This window comes from Dermacentor variabilis, chromosome 3, assembly GCF_050947875.1.
Source record: "Dermacentor variabilis isolate Ectoservices chromosome 3, ASM5094787v1, whole genome shotgun sequence".
In the NCBI taxonomy this organism is placed as follows: domain Eukaryota; kingdom Metazoa; phylum Arthropoda; class Arachnida; order Ixodida; family Ixodidae; genus Dermacentor; species Dermacentor variabilis.
The window spans coordinates 97381914-97400663 of NC_134570.1; the positions used below are offsets into that span (position 1 = coordinate 97381914).

Genomic DNA, 18750 nt, shown 5'->3' on the forward strand with positions numbered 1-18750 from the left:
AAAACCGCGCACAGTACGGGCCAGAGATGCGCGATGCACGTTTCTCCTACCTCAGCCTTTTGTGGTAACCAGGTTGGCGGCGGCGGATTGTCACTCAAGTCGAGTACAACGCGAGAACGAGCAGCATTTTATTTCTACGGCTGCAGATCCACACAACCGTACCACTACTTGATGCCCGGAAAGACAGGCTGCAGCGCGCAGGCAGCAGCCTTTCATTCCCCGGCCAGGCCGAGCGCTAGTTTCGCATCAGCGCTCGTGACGCCGCGAGCGCTCGCGACACCTGCCGAGCTAGAAAAATAAAAAGAGCTAACTTTTTGTTTGTTTGTTTGTTTGTTTAACGTAATATCAATAACGTAAGCTGCTGTTAACGCTCCAGAACAGTAATATTTAGATACTTTAAAATATTTTACGCTTACTTTAAGTTAATTGTTTAAGAACTAATTATAAACAAAATATTTGCAGATGTTCACTAGCGCCACGTTTTCACTTTTTGTATTTGCAATAAATTTGGGAGGAAGCCGGGTTTCTGTGCCTAGCGGGAAAGCCGTTTTGCGAATCTCTGTTGTGATTGTGCTGTTGTGGGCATTTTGAATAGGGCATATGGTTTTCTCCCAGGGATCGCTCTGAGGTGCATGTGTAATGCGGCCGCATTGCCTTCCTGTCGTTATCGGTGGCAATATTTGAATGGCTCTTCGTCAGCCTCTTCTGACTGTGCTTAGTGCTGCTGGTGTAGCTGGTGCGGGCAACGGGATCACCGCCACCTCCCAAGGCGTGACCTGGGGCGATGGTAAAAGGTCGGTGAACAGAACAAAAAAAAACTTGATTTGGGTGCCTAGCAGGCGTCGTTTTTCTCTTCGCCGTGCATTGTTCACGTGTATTCACTCGTTTGGACGCGTGCATACGTGCTGTCAGGGGTGCAAATTCAAAATGGCTTTTCTTCACTGGAAGTGGGCAAAAGTTGGCGGGATTTTTTGTTGTTGGGGGCTTGATTGGCAACGCGACTTGCACACCTCGTGTTTGCGCTGACACTAACCGTGTCTATTTTTCTAGTGTTCCATGCAGCGTTTGTATATTTTGCTGTACTCCATGTCTATTTATCCGCATTTAATGTAATCTTGTGTAATATACAGTAAGCTTTTTTTTTTTTCTGCCGTTAGTGGAAGTCTTGATCGCTGCGCCTTTGGACATAGCGGTTGACACCGCATGGTCTTCGAATTTTGCCGAACGTTTAAAATCAACGAACTTATTTAGAATTCAGAATGGTGATTGGGGTCCTTGGCGTGATGTTTTTCATGATGAGCAGCTGCTGTGACTGAATATAAACGATCTTGCTATGTTTTTCGTTCTCATGCTGACGACCTCGCAGTTTTCAGCGTAGCGCCTTTAGCAAATGCGATCGCGAATGTGCCGTGACAAGTGGTCAATAAAGTGACATAATCGCTTTGTATAACTGGTAGGTAACCATATTTTCCATAACATTGACTACTTTGTTAGTGTACTTGCAGCCTCCTTAGGCATTTTTGTCTCAAAAGGCGAGCTTGCGGATTGCCTCAGCTGAAACGCCAACATGTCCTTTACCTATTAGGAGTCGCGTATGTCTTAGTGTGAACATAATTAAGCTGTTATTGACGTCAATTGCTCCAGTAGCTACCTTAGGAAAGTTAGCGAATAGGATGGAAATAAACAACACTGCCAAAGAGCTTTCAAAACCAACTTCACTTTTATTCGTCTTGAATAATGCAACCAATATAACTGACCAAACAAAACATGTTTCCTTTATGAAAAGTACTATGGCCAACACACGGTCATAATGCATAGCAACCTATGCAAATCCTTTTCACAGAATCATTTGCAATTCCATGCCACACCATGTATTCCTATGCAAGGTATCAGACGTGACAACATTTCCCTGCATTATAATTTAGAAAGCATTCCACTTACTAATTTTGCTGCCCGTCGGACACCCAGAGCCTGTTACGGAGAGTAAACGAACATGGCGTGACTTCATTCGCAGGGCGTTCCGCATTTGTCGTCATAACGAGACAGGCACGTCAGATGCCGCAGCGTGAACTGGCACGACAACAAAAACCTACAATCACACCTTTCGCCAACGAATGCATTGCGCTCGGTCACGCAAAATTCGAAGCGAAGTGCATGTCACACTTTGAAGAAACACGCAAGGAAATAATAATAATAATAAAACTCGGACGAAACCGCCGCCTTCAAGTGGGCAAAGCCATTTCTCACAACATAATTGCTGGTTTGCACAGCCTTGCCAAGTCTTGCACCAGAATCGCTGCTTGGTAGGGGTTGCCAAAAAAAAAAACGAATAACTTGTGAAATAGCAAAAAAAGTAACATTTGTTCTTTCAGTGCTAGGGAAATATTTGAAATGGAAAATTTACTCGTATGCCACTATTCTGATTAAAAATTTTTGAACATTTTCTTTTTCACGTAGGTTCTACAGTTTCAGTGTTTGTCCCCCCTCACCTAGTCGCGCTTCAATCATGCACCGCTGATATCCCTGGTGATAGGCTTTGGCACACTTTTCATTCCAAGCTTTGCGACCTATTTAGGTGGACCTTGTCTGTGCATTCACTGTGGCGACTGTCTATAAGCCTGGTGCATCGCCTGTGGAGGCGCCACTGATAGCTGTCTAGTGGGCGCTTCCAACATTACGCTCGCAAGCTGTAGCAGACAACGACCCTCTGCAGCAAGGATGGTCATGTTCACGGCTGCGATTTCTCTCTTGTTCGGGTGCCAGACTGCTTCTGCGGTGACAGCTGCAGGGAAGATGCTGGCCTCTATAGCAGGGGGCATGAATACAATGTTCCCCGTGTTTAGGACAACCCGGTCCAAATACATGCCGGGTGCATCTCGCAGACAAACATAATCAACCCCATTTACATGAAGTGGAGCTCATGTTAACTAGCGGCTAGGTTTTGTTGAGTAATGGGATGTCTCAATCGTTCTTTATATATATATATGTATATATATATATATTCTACCCTTGCTGTAATACTACTTCTGTACTTCAATAATAAGCACACGTCGTTAGTGCAGACTTATATTTGCACAGCGTGGTGTCTGCACATGTCGTAGTGATCTTCCTGCTGATGAATGCATGTGACATCCCGAATAAGTGCCTTTAAAGTCGCCTCAAAAAGTGTAATTGCGAGTTTATTGATGGAAATGTGTGCACTAGTCAACGAAGTCGCCAAACGCACGGTTAGCGAGTTAGCACTGTACCACCGATGCAATTCTGCTGTTCCCACTGCAGTTTTTGCAATGTTAAATTCACTAAGGGAGCTACTTGGAAATGTACAAAGCTAAAGTCTGACCGACTTTTCAGTAAATTTCTTTTTCTCAAATGTTACTAGAGAGAGCTGCCACATGATATATTTAAAGGCAGAGCAGCACCAGCCAAAGTGGATGGGTGCTGGCGGCAACACCGGGTTTAGTCCTCTGTGGCGTAAGCATAATAAGAAAGAATTTCGTTGAGTACAAAATGCACATGCAAGAAGGGACTACGTTGTGAAATGAACAAATCACTCGGAGTGGTAAGTCTGCTCAGACAGCATCGAGGTGTGACGACTTCCCAAACGTGGCACGAACATTTCAGTGAAAATAGAACAGAAATACCATATGCAGGAACTATTAGCAATTTTCGCCCTTAACTACCTATTTCCTTAACACATTTCCCAAGAAGGCACAATATCTAGGATGTCGTTGGGTGAAAGGAATGGAGCTGTTAAATAAGCACTTGCCTGGTATCATTCCGATAAGACACAGCGTGATTTAGACCCTTTGCAAACGAGGCAGGGTAAAAACCTTGCAAAGAAATTGGTAACAGTTATGCATGTAGCAACTAGCTACAGGTCAACACGTGCGAAGCCATGCATTAAATAGATGCAAAAACAGGAAGTGCGTAACAGCTGGTGCAAGGATTTACCCGGCTGCATGAAACCAACAATTTCAGCTCTTGCAAGCTTCAGTAGCTTTAACATACAACACAATGCACTCAGGCAGTCGTGCTGCCTAGCTACTGCAACGTGGCAAAAAAGCAGAACTTTAGCAAAACGCCTTTAGACCACATGCTGCACTGCAGATAAATGTCGTTGCTTACCAGTCTAAATATGATTGAGTGGAAAAAAGACACACACCATAAAAGAAAGCATGAGAACAAGAAATTTCCCACCAAATGGTGGTGATCTATTGCTATCGTTGCTTCCACTGATGAGGCTTTGCGGGGAATGATTAGAACCGTATCGCCGGCACGTTTTTGCCAGTATTTGAGCACCCCACCATCAACAATTCTTCGACATTCCTTGACGCTTTGGCCACCCCACACATGTGAAGGGTGTTGCTTATTTTGCCCTGAAAACGTGAATAAGACAGAGAAGCAAGATCAACGATACAGAAAACTACAGCGCGCGGCTGGCTCCTTTCCCGAGTGCACTTGTCAAGGCCGCTACCAGTGGCGCGTCCATCGGCGTGCACTATGCGTATAGGTGGCATCTGCAATTTGTAATGGTCTGTCCCTGATTTTTCTGCTATGATAGGGACACACTGTGTTCCTCGTGCCATCCCTGCCATTTTAGCCCAAGTTCTGTTATGTTTAAAATGGTGTTGGGCTGCTAAACACGAGGTCGCCGGCCACGGCGGCCCTATTTCGATGGGTTGAAATGCGAAAACGCCCGTGTACTTAGATTTAGGTGCATGTTAAAAAACCCCAGGTGGTCCAAATTTCCGGAGTCCCCCACTATGGCATGCCTCATAATCAGAAAGTGGTTTTGGCACATAAAACCCCATAATTTTTTTATGTTTAAACAATTAGTTTAATCTCAAGTTGTCCCCAGTAGAACGAGCTTGCTTAATATAACACATGGCCCACATTATTTAGGCTAATGTACAAAAACATGCATTCCTTGAAGGTATTTGTTGGCTGCTGTTGTAAGCACTTCGCCTGCGTCTTAATAAAACTGTGGAGAACACCTGGGGCTGTCGCACCAACGAGAGTTATGTCTATTGCCACAGGCCAAAAGAAACAGGCTGTGGACCGAACTCGCTGCAAGAAAAATGCATCTGCCTCATCTCACTGTGGGGATTCCAGCACTGTGTTGAAGGAGAACCATGGCAGAGCGACCGCAAATGATGGCACCAGAACGACACCACCGGTCACAAGGAGCACTCGGATAGACGACTATTTCCCTGTGCTTGGTGCCGAAATGGCAACTGCTGAGGAAGTAGCCAGTGAGCACAGTTACTCGCGACGGCGTCCCGCCAAGAGGGAGCCTCCGTGCCCGTTGCAGCAGCTAGTAGAACCCGAGGTTCAAATCCCATGCCCAGACGCTGCAGCACTTCCCGCTGGCCTGAGCCTCACAGCCACGCAGCCGCCTTCTATGGACGCACAAAAGCCTGCTGCTGATCCCAGGGGCCACCACGACAGGAGCAAAAGTGCTTCCAGAGCTGCAAACAGACCTGCCGTAAAGGTCACTGCTGTATCAGCGACGGAGCAAGACCCCTCAAAGGCAGCAAAAAGGTACAAACAAAAATAATAATAATCAATTGCTGTTTACAGTTGACTGTAAACGCCAGTGAATTAAAGAGGCTGCAGCATCTCTGTGGCAGGCTGTGTAGTGTAGTGATAACAAAGAAAGTTGCACATTTTGTTTCTTAGTTATGGTACATTGGACTGGTTTCTACTGCACTATGACACAGTATGCACTGATGCTAAGGCCTCTCAACATTGAAGCCTGTAAGAGCATGCCCGAGCCGAAAGGACACTTGCTTTCGGAGCTATTGCAGGAGCCGTGTAATAATATTGTCAAACCGCAGTTGTGCTCCCAGCTTCAAGGTGAGCACTGCAATCTGGAATGGTGCTCTGAAAAAACCAGACAAATGTATTCCGAGTGCTCAATTTTGACCATCTAAATGTCGAATGTACGAATGTCGAAAAATCGAATGTACCATAAAGGTCTGTTTATGACATCTTAAGTGCCATGTGTTTCCTGTCTACAGGATCTCTTCAAATGTGTTTTAAAATATTCGTGGAAGCTTGCTGACGTAATGCTGTCACTGACCTTGTTCTGACTAGCTATAAGACACGGTTTTGCGCATTGTGGATAGAAATGACCGTAGCACTCCTCGGAACTCTGCTGTGTTGAATCACACTTTTGAGTAAGCTACTTACTGTCTTCATCTTTTAGCATTTCCTGGTAATGCACTTACACTTTACAAAAAGTTTGCACTCCTTGGGGCTTATTTTGCCCCCAAACTATAATCGTCATCTATCTTGCATGCATTTCCTTTCTTCAATGCGGCGTTCCTGGTACATCTAGGTCAGAAAGGACATGTACATTATAGACATAGCATTCTTGACCGCCGGAAAGTAGTCGGTGCAGGGTTTCCAGGAAAACCCGCCGTGGTTGCTTAGTGGCCATGGTGTTGGGCTGCTAAGCACGAGGTTGCGGGATCAAATCCCAGCCACAGCGGCCGCATTTCAATGGGGGCGAAATGTGAAAACACACATGTCCTTAGATTTAGGTGCACATTAAAGAACCGCAGGTGGTCCAAATTTCTGGAGCCCCCACTACGCCGTGTCTCATGATCAGGTTGTGGTTTTGGTATGTAAAACCCCATAATTTAATTTTTTTTAGTTTCTTTTGAGGGAGAGGGGGGGGAGAGAATGTTGGTAAGATAGATGTGGTTAATGTTTGGGGACAAGATATGCCCCAAAGAATGCAACTTTTTTATTTATTTATTTAGAATATACTTTTGGCAGTTTCATCTGTCCTTATGGACATTGAAGGAATGGCAAGTACCCTTTTGCCATCGAGAATGCACTGTTTCAAGAGTTTCGCAAGCATCTAGTGGTTCCAGATGCAGCTTTCTGGCATCTAAGTTTACAGCCACTATGCCTCCTATTTTTTTGAGGCACAATTTTTGCCATATGAAAGGAGCATGCGCATCTGTACTTTAAGTTCACTGTCTGTTACAGCACTCTTCAGTGCCAATAAAACTTTCCGTAAATGTCGGCCACCAAAACAAATGACCTTGTGCAAGAACGGGGCACTTCTGGTAGTTGATCAAATCTGCGTAAAACTATTTTTACAACCAGTGAACTTGAAGCTGTCTAAACAAGTGGTTGCTGGAGTAAAACATAATGATTATAAATTGTTCCCACATGTTGAGTTTCTGCTGCTTACTGCAGTCTTGTAGTCACTCAGTGACCAGCTGCGGCACCTTCCTTGCAGGAAAACGGATGTGCAGTGCCACTCCTTGACGGAGTACTTTTCCATCCGAAGGAGTGGACGCAAGACAAAGACTACACTTGCAGTGAGCTTGATTCAGCATTGCGCAGCGACTGTCATGTGGACACATTCTCATTGTTTTTGGGGTTCTTTTTTCTTTCTTCCTAATAGAAAGAGAGGCAGAAGCAGGTTGAAGATGCCATCCTGAATGGCATCGAAGAAGGCTTCCAGGTAATAATTGCGTTCACGTGTAGTTTGTGCTGTAACAGCCTTAACTTGTAAGGAGCGACCTCACTTACATCAAACTACTCTTTAATATACAGTATTCTGGCTTGTTGATCAGATTTCTGTTAGTTGAATGATGCTTTCCATGTCGTTTCTTTTAAGGAATTGATTGTTGAGAAAGGCATTTGGAAAAACACAAGCCTGCAGAGTGCATCTTCTGTGTTTGATATGATGATCCTCCTCTTGTTTTTTTGGTATAATAGGGAGTTTTAGTTTGTCCGTCTACATAATTACCGTTCACGGACTGTTGGGTTACCGGGGGCATAAACATGAGTGGCCAGGTTGGTGGCGTGCAGTTTAGCCAGAAAAAAAGTTGATATTGCAGTACCTGACCACATGTCCCTTTTGCCTTATATTGCTTCGACGAGAACACCCGTGTAACACAAAATCTTTCTACGTCTTGCTGGACAAAGCATCACAAGATGCCATCAGCAGCATTGTTATTGCCATCCACGTTTACAGTAGCCCGGTATTTCTGTAAAGAATGGACAAGCTAAAACTCTTTAAAGGGGCCTTGCAACCTTTTTTATTGATGTCGTGAAAGGCAGTCCACATGAAAGAACACAAAAATGTTTTGCAGCATTAAGTATTCCAATGTGCTCTTTAGAAGTGGAGTTCCCAGCAATCAAAGATTTCCCTTCAAACTCCCTGTGGTGATTCCGCTCCTTCTTCAGTGGCTTGCAGTGCGGAGCACGGTAGAAGAGAGGTGATCCAATGGCGGCGCTTGCGGCAGTGGCTTTTACGCATGCCACTGCCGCAAGGGGCAGCACCTGTTCTGGAGGCCTACTTTTTCACTCGCTTTGTTGGCGCTTCTATGGGCGCGCTTGGTAGAGACGCTTTATTTAGATGCATATGTGCTGCTCGCCTGCTTAGAACAACTCTGGTTGGAGGAACATTCCTTTATATTTCTGCTGACTTTCTGAACTTTAATTCGAGTCAAGACAGCATGAGTGATTTATTAATTGAGGCCTCTAGCAGCTGTTATCTCAGCGTATGGCTGCATTAGACTCTAATTTTGATAGCAGTGAGAAACACGATCAATATAATTGCATACTTACTAAAATTTTCAAAGTGAGCACCATGTAACATGCATTCAGAGGAGTGCTAGAGCACTGGGTAAGCCTTCACAGCTGCCAACATGTACAAGTCATGCGTTGCTCAATCTGCAAAGTGTCTCGGAACAATTTGAGGGGTGCTGTAATCTATTTTTGAATTGTTAAGAGTGCAAAAGCCAAAAGAAACTTCATTCGCTCTCCTTATTATTTTTATTGTAAGAGAACTAATGCCCAGCATTACAAGCAGGTCGTTTATCTCATTTAAGGAAACAGACAATTATATGCTTGAATGGTTAAAAAAAAAATTCAAAACAGAAAAGTTAGAAGCAACACAAACACAACCAGCACCACATGTCTTTGTTCCCTTCAGTAGACGCACACAGTTGCAAGCACTTTGCAAGCTTGGGCCATAGCGCCCGCTGTCGGGTGCTCCGCATATGTTTGGTTTCCCGTTACCTTGCGCCGGTGGATATTTGAAGCCGCGTAGAAGTTGCAGAAGATGTGTACTCGATCACTCACTTGACGGCCGGCTGTTTGCACCATGAGCTTTCGCATTTGGCCCCTCAGCTGGCAGAACAGCGCATGTAGCTCACGCAAGCTTCGCGAACTTTCTCATGTTGCGCGACTTGCTGCTGAGACCTTCTTTGCTTGCTGAACTGTTGCATCCTCATAGCAGCATAGTAATTTAAAAGATGCGCTGCAATATCTACTTTGTGTTCAGCGCATGGAAATCCAATGCGATATCAAGCATTTCATCGATGGTGAGGTTGTAAGCATCAGGCTTTCCAACATGTTTCCGGAAAACTGCTTCGGTTCTCTCCAGCATTTGAAATATGTGAGCAGCCGGCTGCAGCAGCCGACCTCGTGTCTTGAGGTTTACAAGAGCAGCCTCCGATCTCACGTCGTCTGCTTGAGCAGACGGCGCATCTTTCTTGTGTCAGAAATGACAGTATTTTGACAGTAAGCGGAATGAAACTTTCTGCCTGCTCAGAATTAGGCATCTAAATAATGAAAAAGGGCATATCTTTAGGTATGGGTGTTTCAATGCTGACTGAGGTCGGTCGTAAATTATCTATTCACGCTTGTGCCGCTGCTCCATAGGAGTGCCAGCAGAATTGGCGGAGAGCAAGACCCCCTGAACGGGTGCTGCCCCTAGCAGCGGCACTCACTTCCGGTCACATGAAGTGCAAAACTGCATTTTATGTGGACAGTTTTAATGCAGTAGTGTTTTGTAATTCTTTAATACATAAAGAATCGTGAACATTGTTACCATTGCAGACACATTTGTGGCCGCTGGTAAAGTTAATATTGCTCGTGACGTTTTCACACATTTATCCAATAAACGTATGACGGCACCATGGCTTCAACATGTACAGTTTAGACGGCGGGAGATGTGGTGGAATTGTAGGAAATCATGACCGGTCTTCTTTACAGAGGCATTGTGCATCCCCTCTGCATGGAAGCAGTCTCTTGCGTCTACTAGTATGATTAATGTACTATGCTTAAAGAGTGTTGTTGGGCCCCTTTAAGGATGGTGCAGTTGTAGGAACCATTTGGTTCATAAGTCATCACGCCCTGAACCTGCATTCTATAAATGTTCAAGATAGACACAGATATCTATTAAAAAGGTGATATCTTTGCAAGGAGAGATACAAGGATCTATTACAAGAAGTCTAAATAAGGACAAGCTTTTATTTTGCATATTAGGTATACACCCTGTAGGATCTTATCACATTAGCATGTAGTGAAAAATAGAAAGAAACGTGTTGCAGTATGTGGTTACCATCCATGCACACACACCATTTCATGTTGTACTGTAAGTTATGTTCAAAACCTGCCTGTTGAACTCTTGCTTCACATACCAAATACCCATACTTTGGCTTACTGACAGTTGCCAGATTGTTGGCTGTGTTCAATATGATGATTATCCTGTTTCACATTCAGTGCTTTTAACAGTAGTATGTGTTATTTACCATTTACCTCCCAACCATACAAAGATCACAGAGTTTGCTGACAAAGGCCGAGGAGTGACCACATCTCGTCCACTTAAAGCCGGCGACTTTGTGCTCGAGTATGCTGGTGAACTCATTGATGTGCAAGAGGCAAAGCTGCGTGAACAGATATATGCCACTGACACATCCATTGGGTGCTACATGTACTACTTCACCTGCAGGAACAAGCAGTATTGGTGAGAATTTTTCCTATTCTTTTTGCCCCCATCTAACTGAAAGTGCTGCAGCTGTATTATTGACAGACCACATTGAAGGAGTGAACTGCGATTGGTTAATGCATCAGAGGTACTTCTGGTGTGTTATTTTCATGCAGTGAAAAATTTCTACCCACTAAACTGGAGACCAAAAATATTTGGGGAGGCTTTAAAATCTTGTTGCCATGTGATTGGAAAAATTTTTCTATCTACATGAGCATAAGTTTAGGTTTGTCTTCATTTCTTTATTTAAATGTGCACCCTATCACAAAAGAAAACTGAACTTTAGTCAGCTGGCCCTTACTTTTTTATGATACAGTGCACAAAACATAAAAGACAATCATTGTGCAGCAGGATCTCGATTATACAACTCCACATTCATTAGCAAGGATGGCTTACATTCCAGTCCCTCTGTAGCATTTACAAAACATAAAAGGCAATCATTATGCAGCAGGATCTCTATACAACTCTCTCGGGATGGCACAAAGATTTGTATCACCAGATAGTGCTTTGTTCTCTCTTCTGTCCCCTCTGCTGTCCTTGCACTGTTATTCCAACTTTAAAGCAGATATTCTTGTCGTACAAAAATATTTTACAAATCAAGGCGTCAAGACTGAGTGACATAGGCCACCATGGCAACACGAATGCAACAGGCACATTGGCGCGGCCATTCGGCCAACCTGACAATGGCCAGTGCCTGCCTCGCCAAGGCTTCCACTCCAGCTTCATCAGGGATTGTGCGACGGTCCAATTGTTCGTATTCTCCACTGCAGCACGAAAAGCGGCTTGCAACATGAGAAATTTAGCATGTTATAAGATAATGGACTTGGGCTAGGCTAGGAAACTTTGTATCAGGCGTGATCGTATTACCGATATTCTACTGTATAACTGGTTATGCTCTCTCATGAACTGGCTTACAAACTGCCTCCCAGGAATGCCTGTACAATTGTATAAGAAGAGCATTTCAATTCACTTGGTAAAGTGCAATGAAAAATGGGTGCGGGGCACCTTTTGCTGTCTCCTACATTCCTGCCCGATTCTATGTCGTCCCTGTTCTGTTATTCTGCATAAAGAGGCTGCTTAGTAGAAATCAAGCAATGTTAGCAGGCTAAAGAATAAATCTTTGCATAGCTTTAGAACAAGTTGTAACTATCTTGGAAACATGAGGACGACTGGGAACACAAGACGAGTGCTGAGGCAATGTTCCTGTGTTTCTTAATCGCCCTCATCCATTTGCATGCTGCCAACTTTCCCCCTTCACCATCCTTCTTTAGCATCAGACGGAAGGCCACCATTTTATTTTTGCTTCTTTTCATGAGCTAATGATGTCATTTTGAGCCCTAGGTGCAGCCCATTAGTCATGTCTCAGTGCGAGTTTAAATGGGCCATGGCACTAAATTTTTGAGCTTGAATTGTTTATTGCATGTTAAATTGTACATATCCCATGGCTATCTGGTGAAATTGGAGTGTATTCAGTGCAGTAGAAAATTTGTATTTTATATTTTTTATATTGCAGTTGAACAGTTAAGCAGTCTAGCAACACTAAGTGGTGGTGAAATTAATTAGTGCCCCGGGAAATAGCTCTTCTGAGTAGCAGAAGCCGATCTCGAAGGCTATGCTTTTGTTTACTGCAAACACAGGAAGTAGTTGTAGGGGCTAGAAATAGCTGCCATGCACCATTCTGTTTCTTCATGTGCATCTCGGCAGTCTGCTGCTGCCCTTGTTGTGCCGTTGGGTGCCAGAGTGGGCAGAGCAAAATGTCCAGTGTGGTCTCAAGCTGTTTCACAGCGGACGATACAGTGGTGGCCCCTCATTTCTTGACATCACACAGCCATGCCAAAATAGCGGTCACTCTCAGAGGGATTTAAACAGCAATTTTAAATTGAAGTGTCGCGATAAAATGTGCTCTTAAGAACCCAGTTTCATTTTTTTTTTCTTACATAACTACATTTGGCACACTACTCTAAGTAACAATGATAATCAACAGCCAGGCAACCATCTACTACTGCAGGTCTACTGCAGAATTCCAGTGTAGCTATCGTATGCATACAGCCGGTGGAAGCCACAACTTCCTGTTGCACAGCTGTGGGAGTACACTGCAGGTTGCACTCGGCAATGTGCAACCGACGTTGTGCTCACTTAGCTGCTAGCAAGGAGTAGTTGTGTGCAAAGTGCAGTGAAGTGCGTGTTGCACAATGTGCGCCTTTTGTGCAGTGTCGATGCCACTAAGGAAACGGGCCGGCTTGGGCGGCTAGTGAACCACAGCAAGCGGGGCAACCTGAAAACGCAGACGTGCATCATCAAGGGCGTGCCTCATTTGGTGCTTGTGGCTCATCGCAACATTGAAGCTGGAGAGGAACTGCTGTATGACTATGGAGACCGCAGCAAGGCATCACTCCAGTTTCACCCCTGGTTGGCACTGTAGCTGGTTTTCCAGAGTGGCAGCTTTCATCAAGAGTTGGCAGAGTAATGATCCGGGGTACACACCCTTCTGCTGTTCTGCAGTCTTTCGTTTATGAGAGCCCCGTCGTATGCCAAGTTATCTTCAGAGTCCCTTTTCTGTCTGGGTCGTGCAGTTGTTCTAACACACGTGCCTGTCTTATGTGGCCCACGGAAAATGTTCTCGTTAGAGCAGTATCGTTTTGATGCTCCAGCAAATGGGGCATGTGCTCTCCTGGCATACCTATTAGGCATGGACAGCAAAGGCAGCCTTGTCACAAGCTACTCATTTATAGGGCTAGCTTGTTCAGTGTGAGCGTGCAGCTGATGGCTGTAAGCACAGGATTGCCTGTATTGGTAGAGAACAATGGCTGTTTCATCTTTCACCTTCCCATGATTTGGGCCAACATTTGTGATGGGAGAAGCAGGACACCAAACTATCTTGAAGTATGAAGTTAGTATTCTGTAACGATTAACTGTGCACATGGGTATATGCATGCACAGTAGTGAGTGGTTCAGAAAGCATGAGTGAGTCCATTTTAGGACCATTTTCATGAAAAAAAAAAAAGAAAATTGAAGAATCGAAGCCTGGTGTTAAAGTTGGCACAGTCAACATCATGTCTGTCAGCATCAGTAATGTTGCCTTGACTGTGAAGGGTGCCTTCTCAGTTTATATCTGTAAGGCTAGCACAGCTTTCAGCTAGTCGGTGGACCACGTAATACACCAAGTTTTCCAGCAGTTCAAGAAAAAAGTAAACATGCGTAAGACTGGTAGGAAATAATGTATTTTCTATGTGTATTATTTATTACACTTTGTTTTCACCATTGAAATACATGGTGAATTAGGCTGTATCATTTCTTGCTGTGATCACGATGGAAAGCCAAGCCAGTTGTTATGAACTTGACATGATGTTCTGTAGTGCGAAAAGACAAAGTACAAGATGATTCTTCATGCATTACTCACCGTGTGTGTTTCACAGTTATTCAGAGTGAACCTTTAAAAACAATCTTATTTGTCCACCCTTCTGGAAGCTGCTTGCTGATTCTTGATTGTAATTAGGCACAGTGATGCCACAAGTGGTGAGTGCATTGTAGCATACAGCAGAGATACTGTACGCTCATTTTGCCTGTGGTCGCGAAGGCAGCATTCAGGCTATTCACACCAGCTTAGTGCCTATTCCTTGCTTGTCCAGATCTGGCCTGACATCTCTTGCATGGCTCCACACTATCTCTCTTTGAAGTAGAGGGAGATGCTGCAAACTTGTTCTGCAGAGGTCTTGTGGCGACATGTAGATGTCGACATGTTGCACTGACAAATTGAATGTGACATTTTGGAGATGCTGCCACAGCTGCTGCAGTGGCATTGGATGCACTGAACAATGCCACACTGATCACAACTCTCTCGCATGTGATGTAATACTACCCACTGAATGCTTCTCTCTGTTCTCAGATGGCACAACACTTTCAAGGTCCACTTTGGCTTAAAGCCAAGTTACAATTGAAGGCCATATTGTTTTCCAGGGTGCTACGCATTGTGCCTGAATGCTGGAATATTTCTGTACTACATGACTATTTAGCTGGTCACATGGCAGTTGCTTTCTTTTCATTTTATGCAAACCATTGTCACCATGTGATGCAAAACCATATGAGAATGAATTAATTGATAACAACAGCTATACGCAGGTATCAAAAATTGTCTGGACAAAATGCCATTTAACGAGTGTGAGATGTGATGTAGGAGCGTATTATAAATGTTGAGGTCAATCTTGCGAATGCTACCGATAATAAATGAACTTCTGAAATGCTATTACATGTTCAGCAAATTCATCTTGCATTTCAGAAGTAAAGTAATAGACAGAAGTTTGTTACTATGTATTGGACCCCCTCTTTGTTTTTTGTTTTTCCCCCAGTGCACAAAAATGTTCAAGAAATTTTGCTAGCTGTTCAACCTTTTGTGTGGGATCAAAAATAGGCTTATAGAGACATGTGTAGCATATGCCTCGCTTCATCCACTCTTTGGTCTGTAGCCGCTTCTGTTGCAGTTTTTCAGAGTGAACCTTTAAAAACAGTCTTATTTGCCCACCCTTCTGGAAGCTGCTTGCTGATTCTTGATTGTAATTAGGCACTGTAGCATACAGCAGAGATATTGTACACTCATTTTGCCCGTGGTCATGAAGGCAGCATTCAGGCTATTGGCTTCCCAAGGTGCACGGCTTGCAAAATGCATTGACATTGCCGCATGCTTCATAATACTGTTTTACACAGTAGTAATAAAATGGTAAATCTATTTTGTCTCCAGAGGACATGGTGTAGTGATGCGCGTATTCAGCAAAAAAAAAAAAAAAAAATTCAACTGTAGCTACAGTTCGCTGATGGCAGCTTATAGTTTGAGTCAATTGTGATATCAAGTGATAGTCAATGTATCTGAATACTAAAGTAGCACAGACAAGATGACAACGCACTGGCACGACACCAAAATTTGACTATTTCCAACAAGAGATTGTTGTTGGATGTTAGTGCCGTGGGGCTGTGTGTTTGCGTGCTCTTCTCGCACCTTGTTTGCACTACACTTCTATTCCAAGTTGAAATACGAAGAAGCCCACATTGCAACCCTAGTGGGTGTATGTTTCAGCCAAATTCATTTTGGCAAACCGAAATTCATTGCTGCCACGTGCATCGTACTAATGCAAGCAAGCATAAAACTTGTATTCTTGTACCACCATGTGCCAGAATGAAAACACAAATTGCCTTTTGGCTTCTGTGTTGCATCCGTGTGTTTTATTTAGATTATACTTGAGTGGTTCATGCAAACCCCTTACCAAAAAAACAAAGAAACACAAAAAGGACAACATTGGGGAGTGAATGTTTCTAGATTTTTGTTTCAGCGTGCACTATATCATGACCAAGTCTGCACGGAACTGTCAGTTTTGTGTGTTGATAAACATATGCATTTTATTAGTCCAGGAAGAAGAGTGCACTCTGCCAGTACTACTATGCATTATCGGCAAGTTCTGTGCAGAGTGGACACACACTGCCACTAGAATGTTAGGCTGTTCTTCAGTTTTGTTGTTGCTAAAATATTAGTTAAACCAAACGAGTTGTTACTCTTGTGGTGCAGCATAGGCAGGCACCCGCATGTGAACTTGTTCCTTTACCAAACTATACACTTGCATGTTTCTGTGTCCAAATGTTATATCAATTTGTTGTTTTTTCTCCACGCTTTACCATTCATTCTTATGCACCTGCCTTTGCAGTCTCCAACATTGCATTTCTCAGAGCCTGCGCATTGATTCAGAATCCTGTTCATTCATTTCCTAAAGTTAGAAACTTGCGTTCAGTGCGACTCGAGAGCGGGAACGGCAGTACAGAGCGCACTTTGCAGGTTCCCAACTTGAACAAACTTTGCCAGAGGTTTGGCCTAGATAATGAAAGGCGGAATGTATTTTGTACGCAATGTATGCCCAACTAACATTTGACAAAGGTCATGGCCCTGCCCTGTGAATACTATACCATGTACAGCTCATCTCAACTTCCATTTGTCTGGTCTTCACGGTGCAAATGAACTACCGATAAACCCATGATCAAGTGAACAGGTGAAGAACTACATTTACGACACTTGATTATTTACAGTTTGGGTGTGCGCCGCAAGTGTGGGCAACCACGCATGCTTGTTTATCACACATGTACAACAAACATCATCTTACCATGTCTTCGATGGCCACTTTGTTATTGTGTTCCACTGTATAAGTTATTTTTCAACTTCATTGTTCTTCATTACCTTTACCACAGCATACAATAAATGTCATAATCTATTCCACCTCTGTGTATTACATTATTTTTGTGTTTGCCAACTTTACTTCAATTTCATTTTCATGCTGCATAAACTATGCTAAACACTGGACTATGCAATTGATGCGTGGTGCCAGGTTGCAGTTGTTGCTTCAAGTGCTTGCAGCAACCGTGTCGAGGCCGCTTCACCCTTTATGGACATGTCCTCTACAGGCAACAAAACACACGTCCAAAAATCTCTTTGTTGAATTTTTGTTTTGAGCATAAAGTCTTTGGCTAAATGTCTTTCGCCAACACTGAATTACAGGCAGGAATCATCATTTGTTGGATTAAAGCAAAAACAGAGGATGAAGTTTGGCACACAACTTGCTTTCTTTTGAAAGCACAGTCAGAAGAGAAAGCACTATGCAAAGTCTTTGGCTTTAGTGGTGTCAGACAGGTAAAGTAGAAAATGTGAAATGCACAACTCCATTTCACATCTGACAAGAACTTTCCGTACGAGTTACTAAGCCATGGATGGCTTGGAGTCAAGCCCACTTCCAGTGTACTGCTTGGCGTTGTGCGCAGGTGACAAACCTGTTTGTTAAAAAAAGCTTCCCGAAAATTTTTTTCTTTTTGCTGAATATTTTTTTATTCTCTGTGTACTTTGCATATTTCAAAGAAAAATAAACATTCCCTCAAGTGTTTCTACATCTCTTCCATAAAGGTTTAATAATGCATAGAAAAGGACAGTAATGCTGCATGTGCTTCCACCAATAAAAGCAGAGGGGGGAAGCCATGTGATAGTGTGGTAGGAGTGACATTGTGATATCCTGCACGGAGCAACTGTGCGGCTCTTCAGCTAACAACGCAGCTTAATCGGCAATCAGTCTCTTGTAGGATACCAGCATTTTCGAATGAATAACGTGCAGGGGTGGGACTACTGCGCCAATTGTGCCATTTTGATACAAACGCAAATTCCTGCACCATAACAGCTTTGGAATGTCTGCTCCGGTAGTGGCCACAAACAGTGAGCGGATTCGTCCTCCAAAAAAGAGTGCAGTCGTTCATATTCTGCACAGTTTGTCATAATTTTCACGTTTTAACACTGAATTTTTCTGCGCTTTTGGCAAGTGGCCGGTGCGCATGGCCTCTCCTGGCTAACGTCACTGCTGTTGGAATGGCCAAGGCGGCTGTATTTAAAGTGTATCAGAATACTGTTGATCAGGCTGAGCGGCACGGTATTCAACTAGATGCGGCACAAAACAACGAAACGTAGTACTTTGTACCAGAGTCCTTCCATAAAAAGAAGCGTGGACAGACTCTACCAAGTGGCAGGCAAGGAGGACATAGAGGCAGCCTACTAGATATAAAGGAGGAGTGCACTGCAGCGGGTGGGTGTCTCTGGGCCAGTATAACGTAAAACTATTCCAATCTGTTTTTATGTGCTCGTATGGACGAGGCTCGAGCCACTTTGACTTATCGCGAAGGGCTAATGGCGGATGTGCAATAAAAACAGATTGGAATTGTTTTACATTATACCAGAAAGTTAAGCTTTAGGTGCTTTAGAATCGCTTTGGTCTATTATGTAAAAGGCGCTTTCAAGAAAAGTCGTAGTTTCTTCCGAAAAGGCAAAACATCGATTGCAATAGCGAATTAGTAGACAGGTATACGAAGTAAGGATAGTAGCTTTATCGGTCATATAAATTTTATCATTTGCTTACTAACTACATTAACAAGCATGG

The 18750-nt window shown here is 43.7% G+C and overlaps 2 protein-coding genes across 4 annotated transcripts in view; one reads left to right on the forward strand and one right to left on the reverse strand.

Moving 5' to 3' along the window:
* sno (Protein strawberry notch) overlaps nucleotides 1-237 on the reverse strand; it is a 99451-nt gene extending 99214 nt beyond the window's left edge. Inside the window, exon 1 of the mRNA XM_075686001.1 lies at nucleotides 51-237. The gene's annotated coding sequence lies outside the window, so the exon portion shown is untranslated. The remainder of the gene's footprint in view (nucleotides 1-50) is intronic.
* Nucleotides 238-523: 286 nt separating this feature from the next.
* Nucleotides 524-17054, forward strand: Set8 (SET domain containing 8). Of its 3 annotated transcripts, XR_012826775.1 has the most exons (7): nucleotides 524-794; nucleotides 5037-5541; nucleotides 7256-7337; nucleotides 7424-7483; nucleotides 10590-10780; nucleotides 13013-13277; nucleotides 14431-17054. XR_012826775.1 is itself a non-coding variant. In XM_075686007.1 (6 exons), exons 1-6 carry the CDS (start codon nucleotides 785-787, stop codon nucleotides 13221-13223), a joined length of 1059 nt encoding a protein of 352 aa, XP_075542122.1. In that variant the 5' UTR covers nucleotides 524-784; the 3' UTR covers nucleotides 13224-17054. The 3 variants fall into 3 exon arrangements, 2 of the variants coding, with proteins under 2 accessions (XP_075542122.1, XP_075542123.1); XM_075686007.1 differs by having other exon boundaries at nucleotides 13013-17054; XM_075686008.1 differs by lacking the exon at nucleotides 7424-7483 and having other exon boundaries at nucleotides 13013-17054.
* The last annotated feature ends 1696 nt before the right edge of the window (nucleotides 17055-18750 follow it).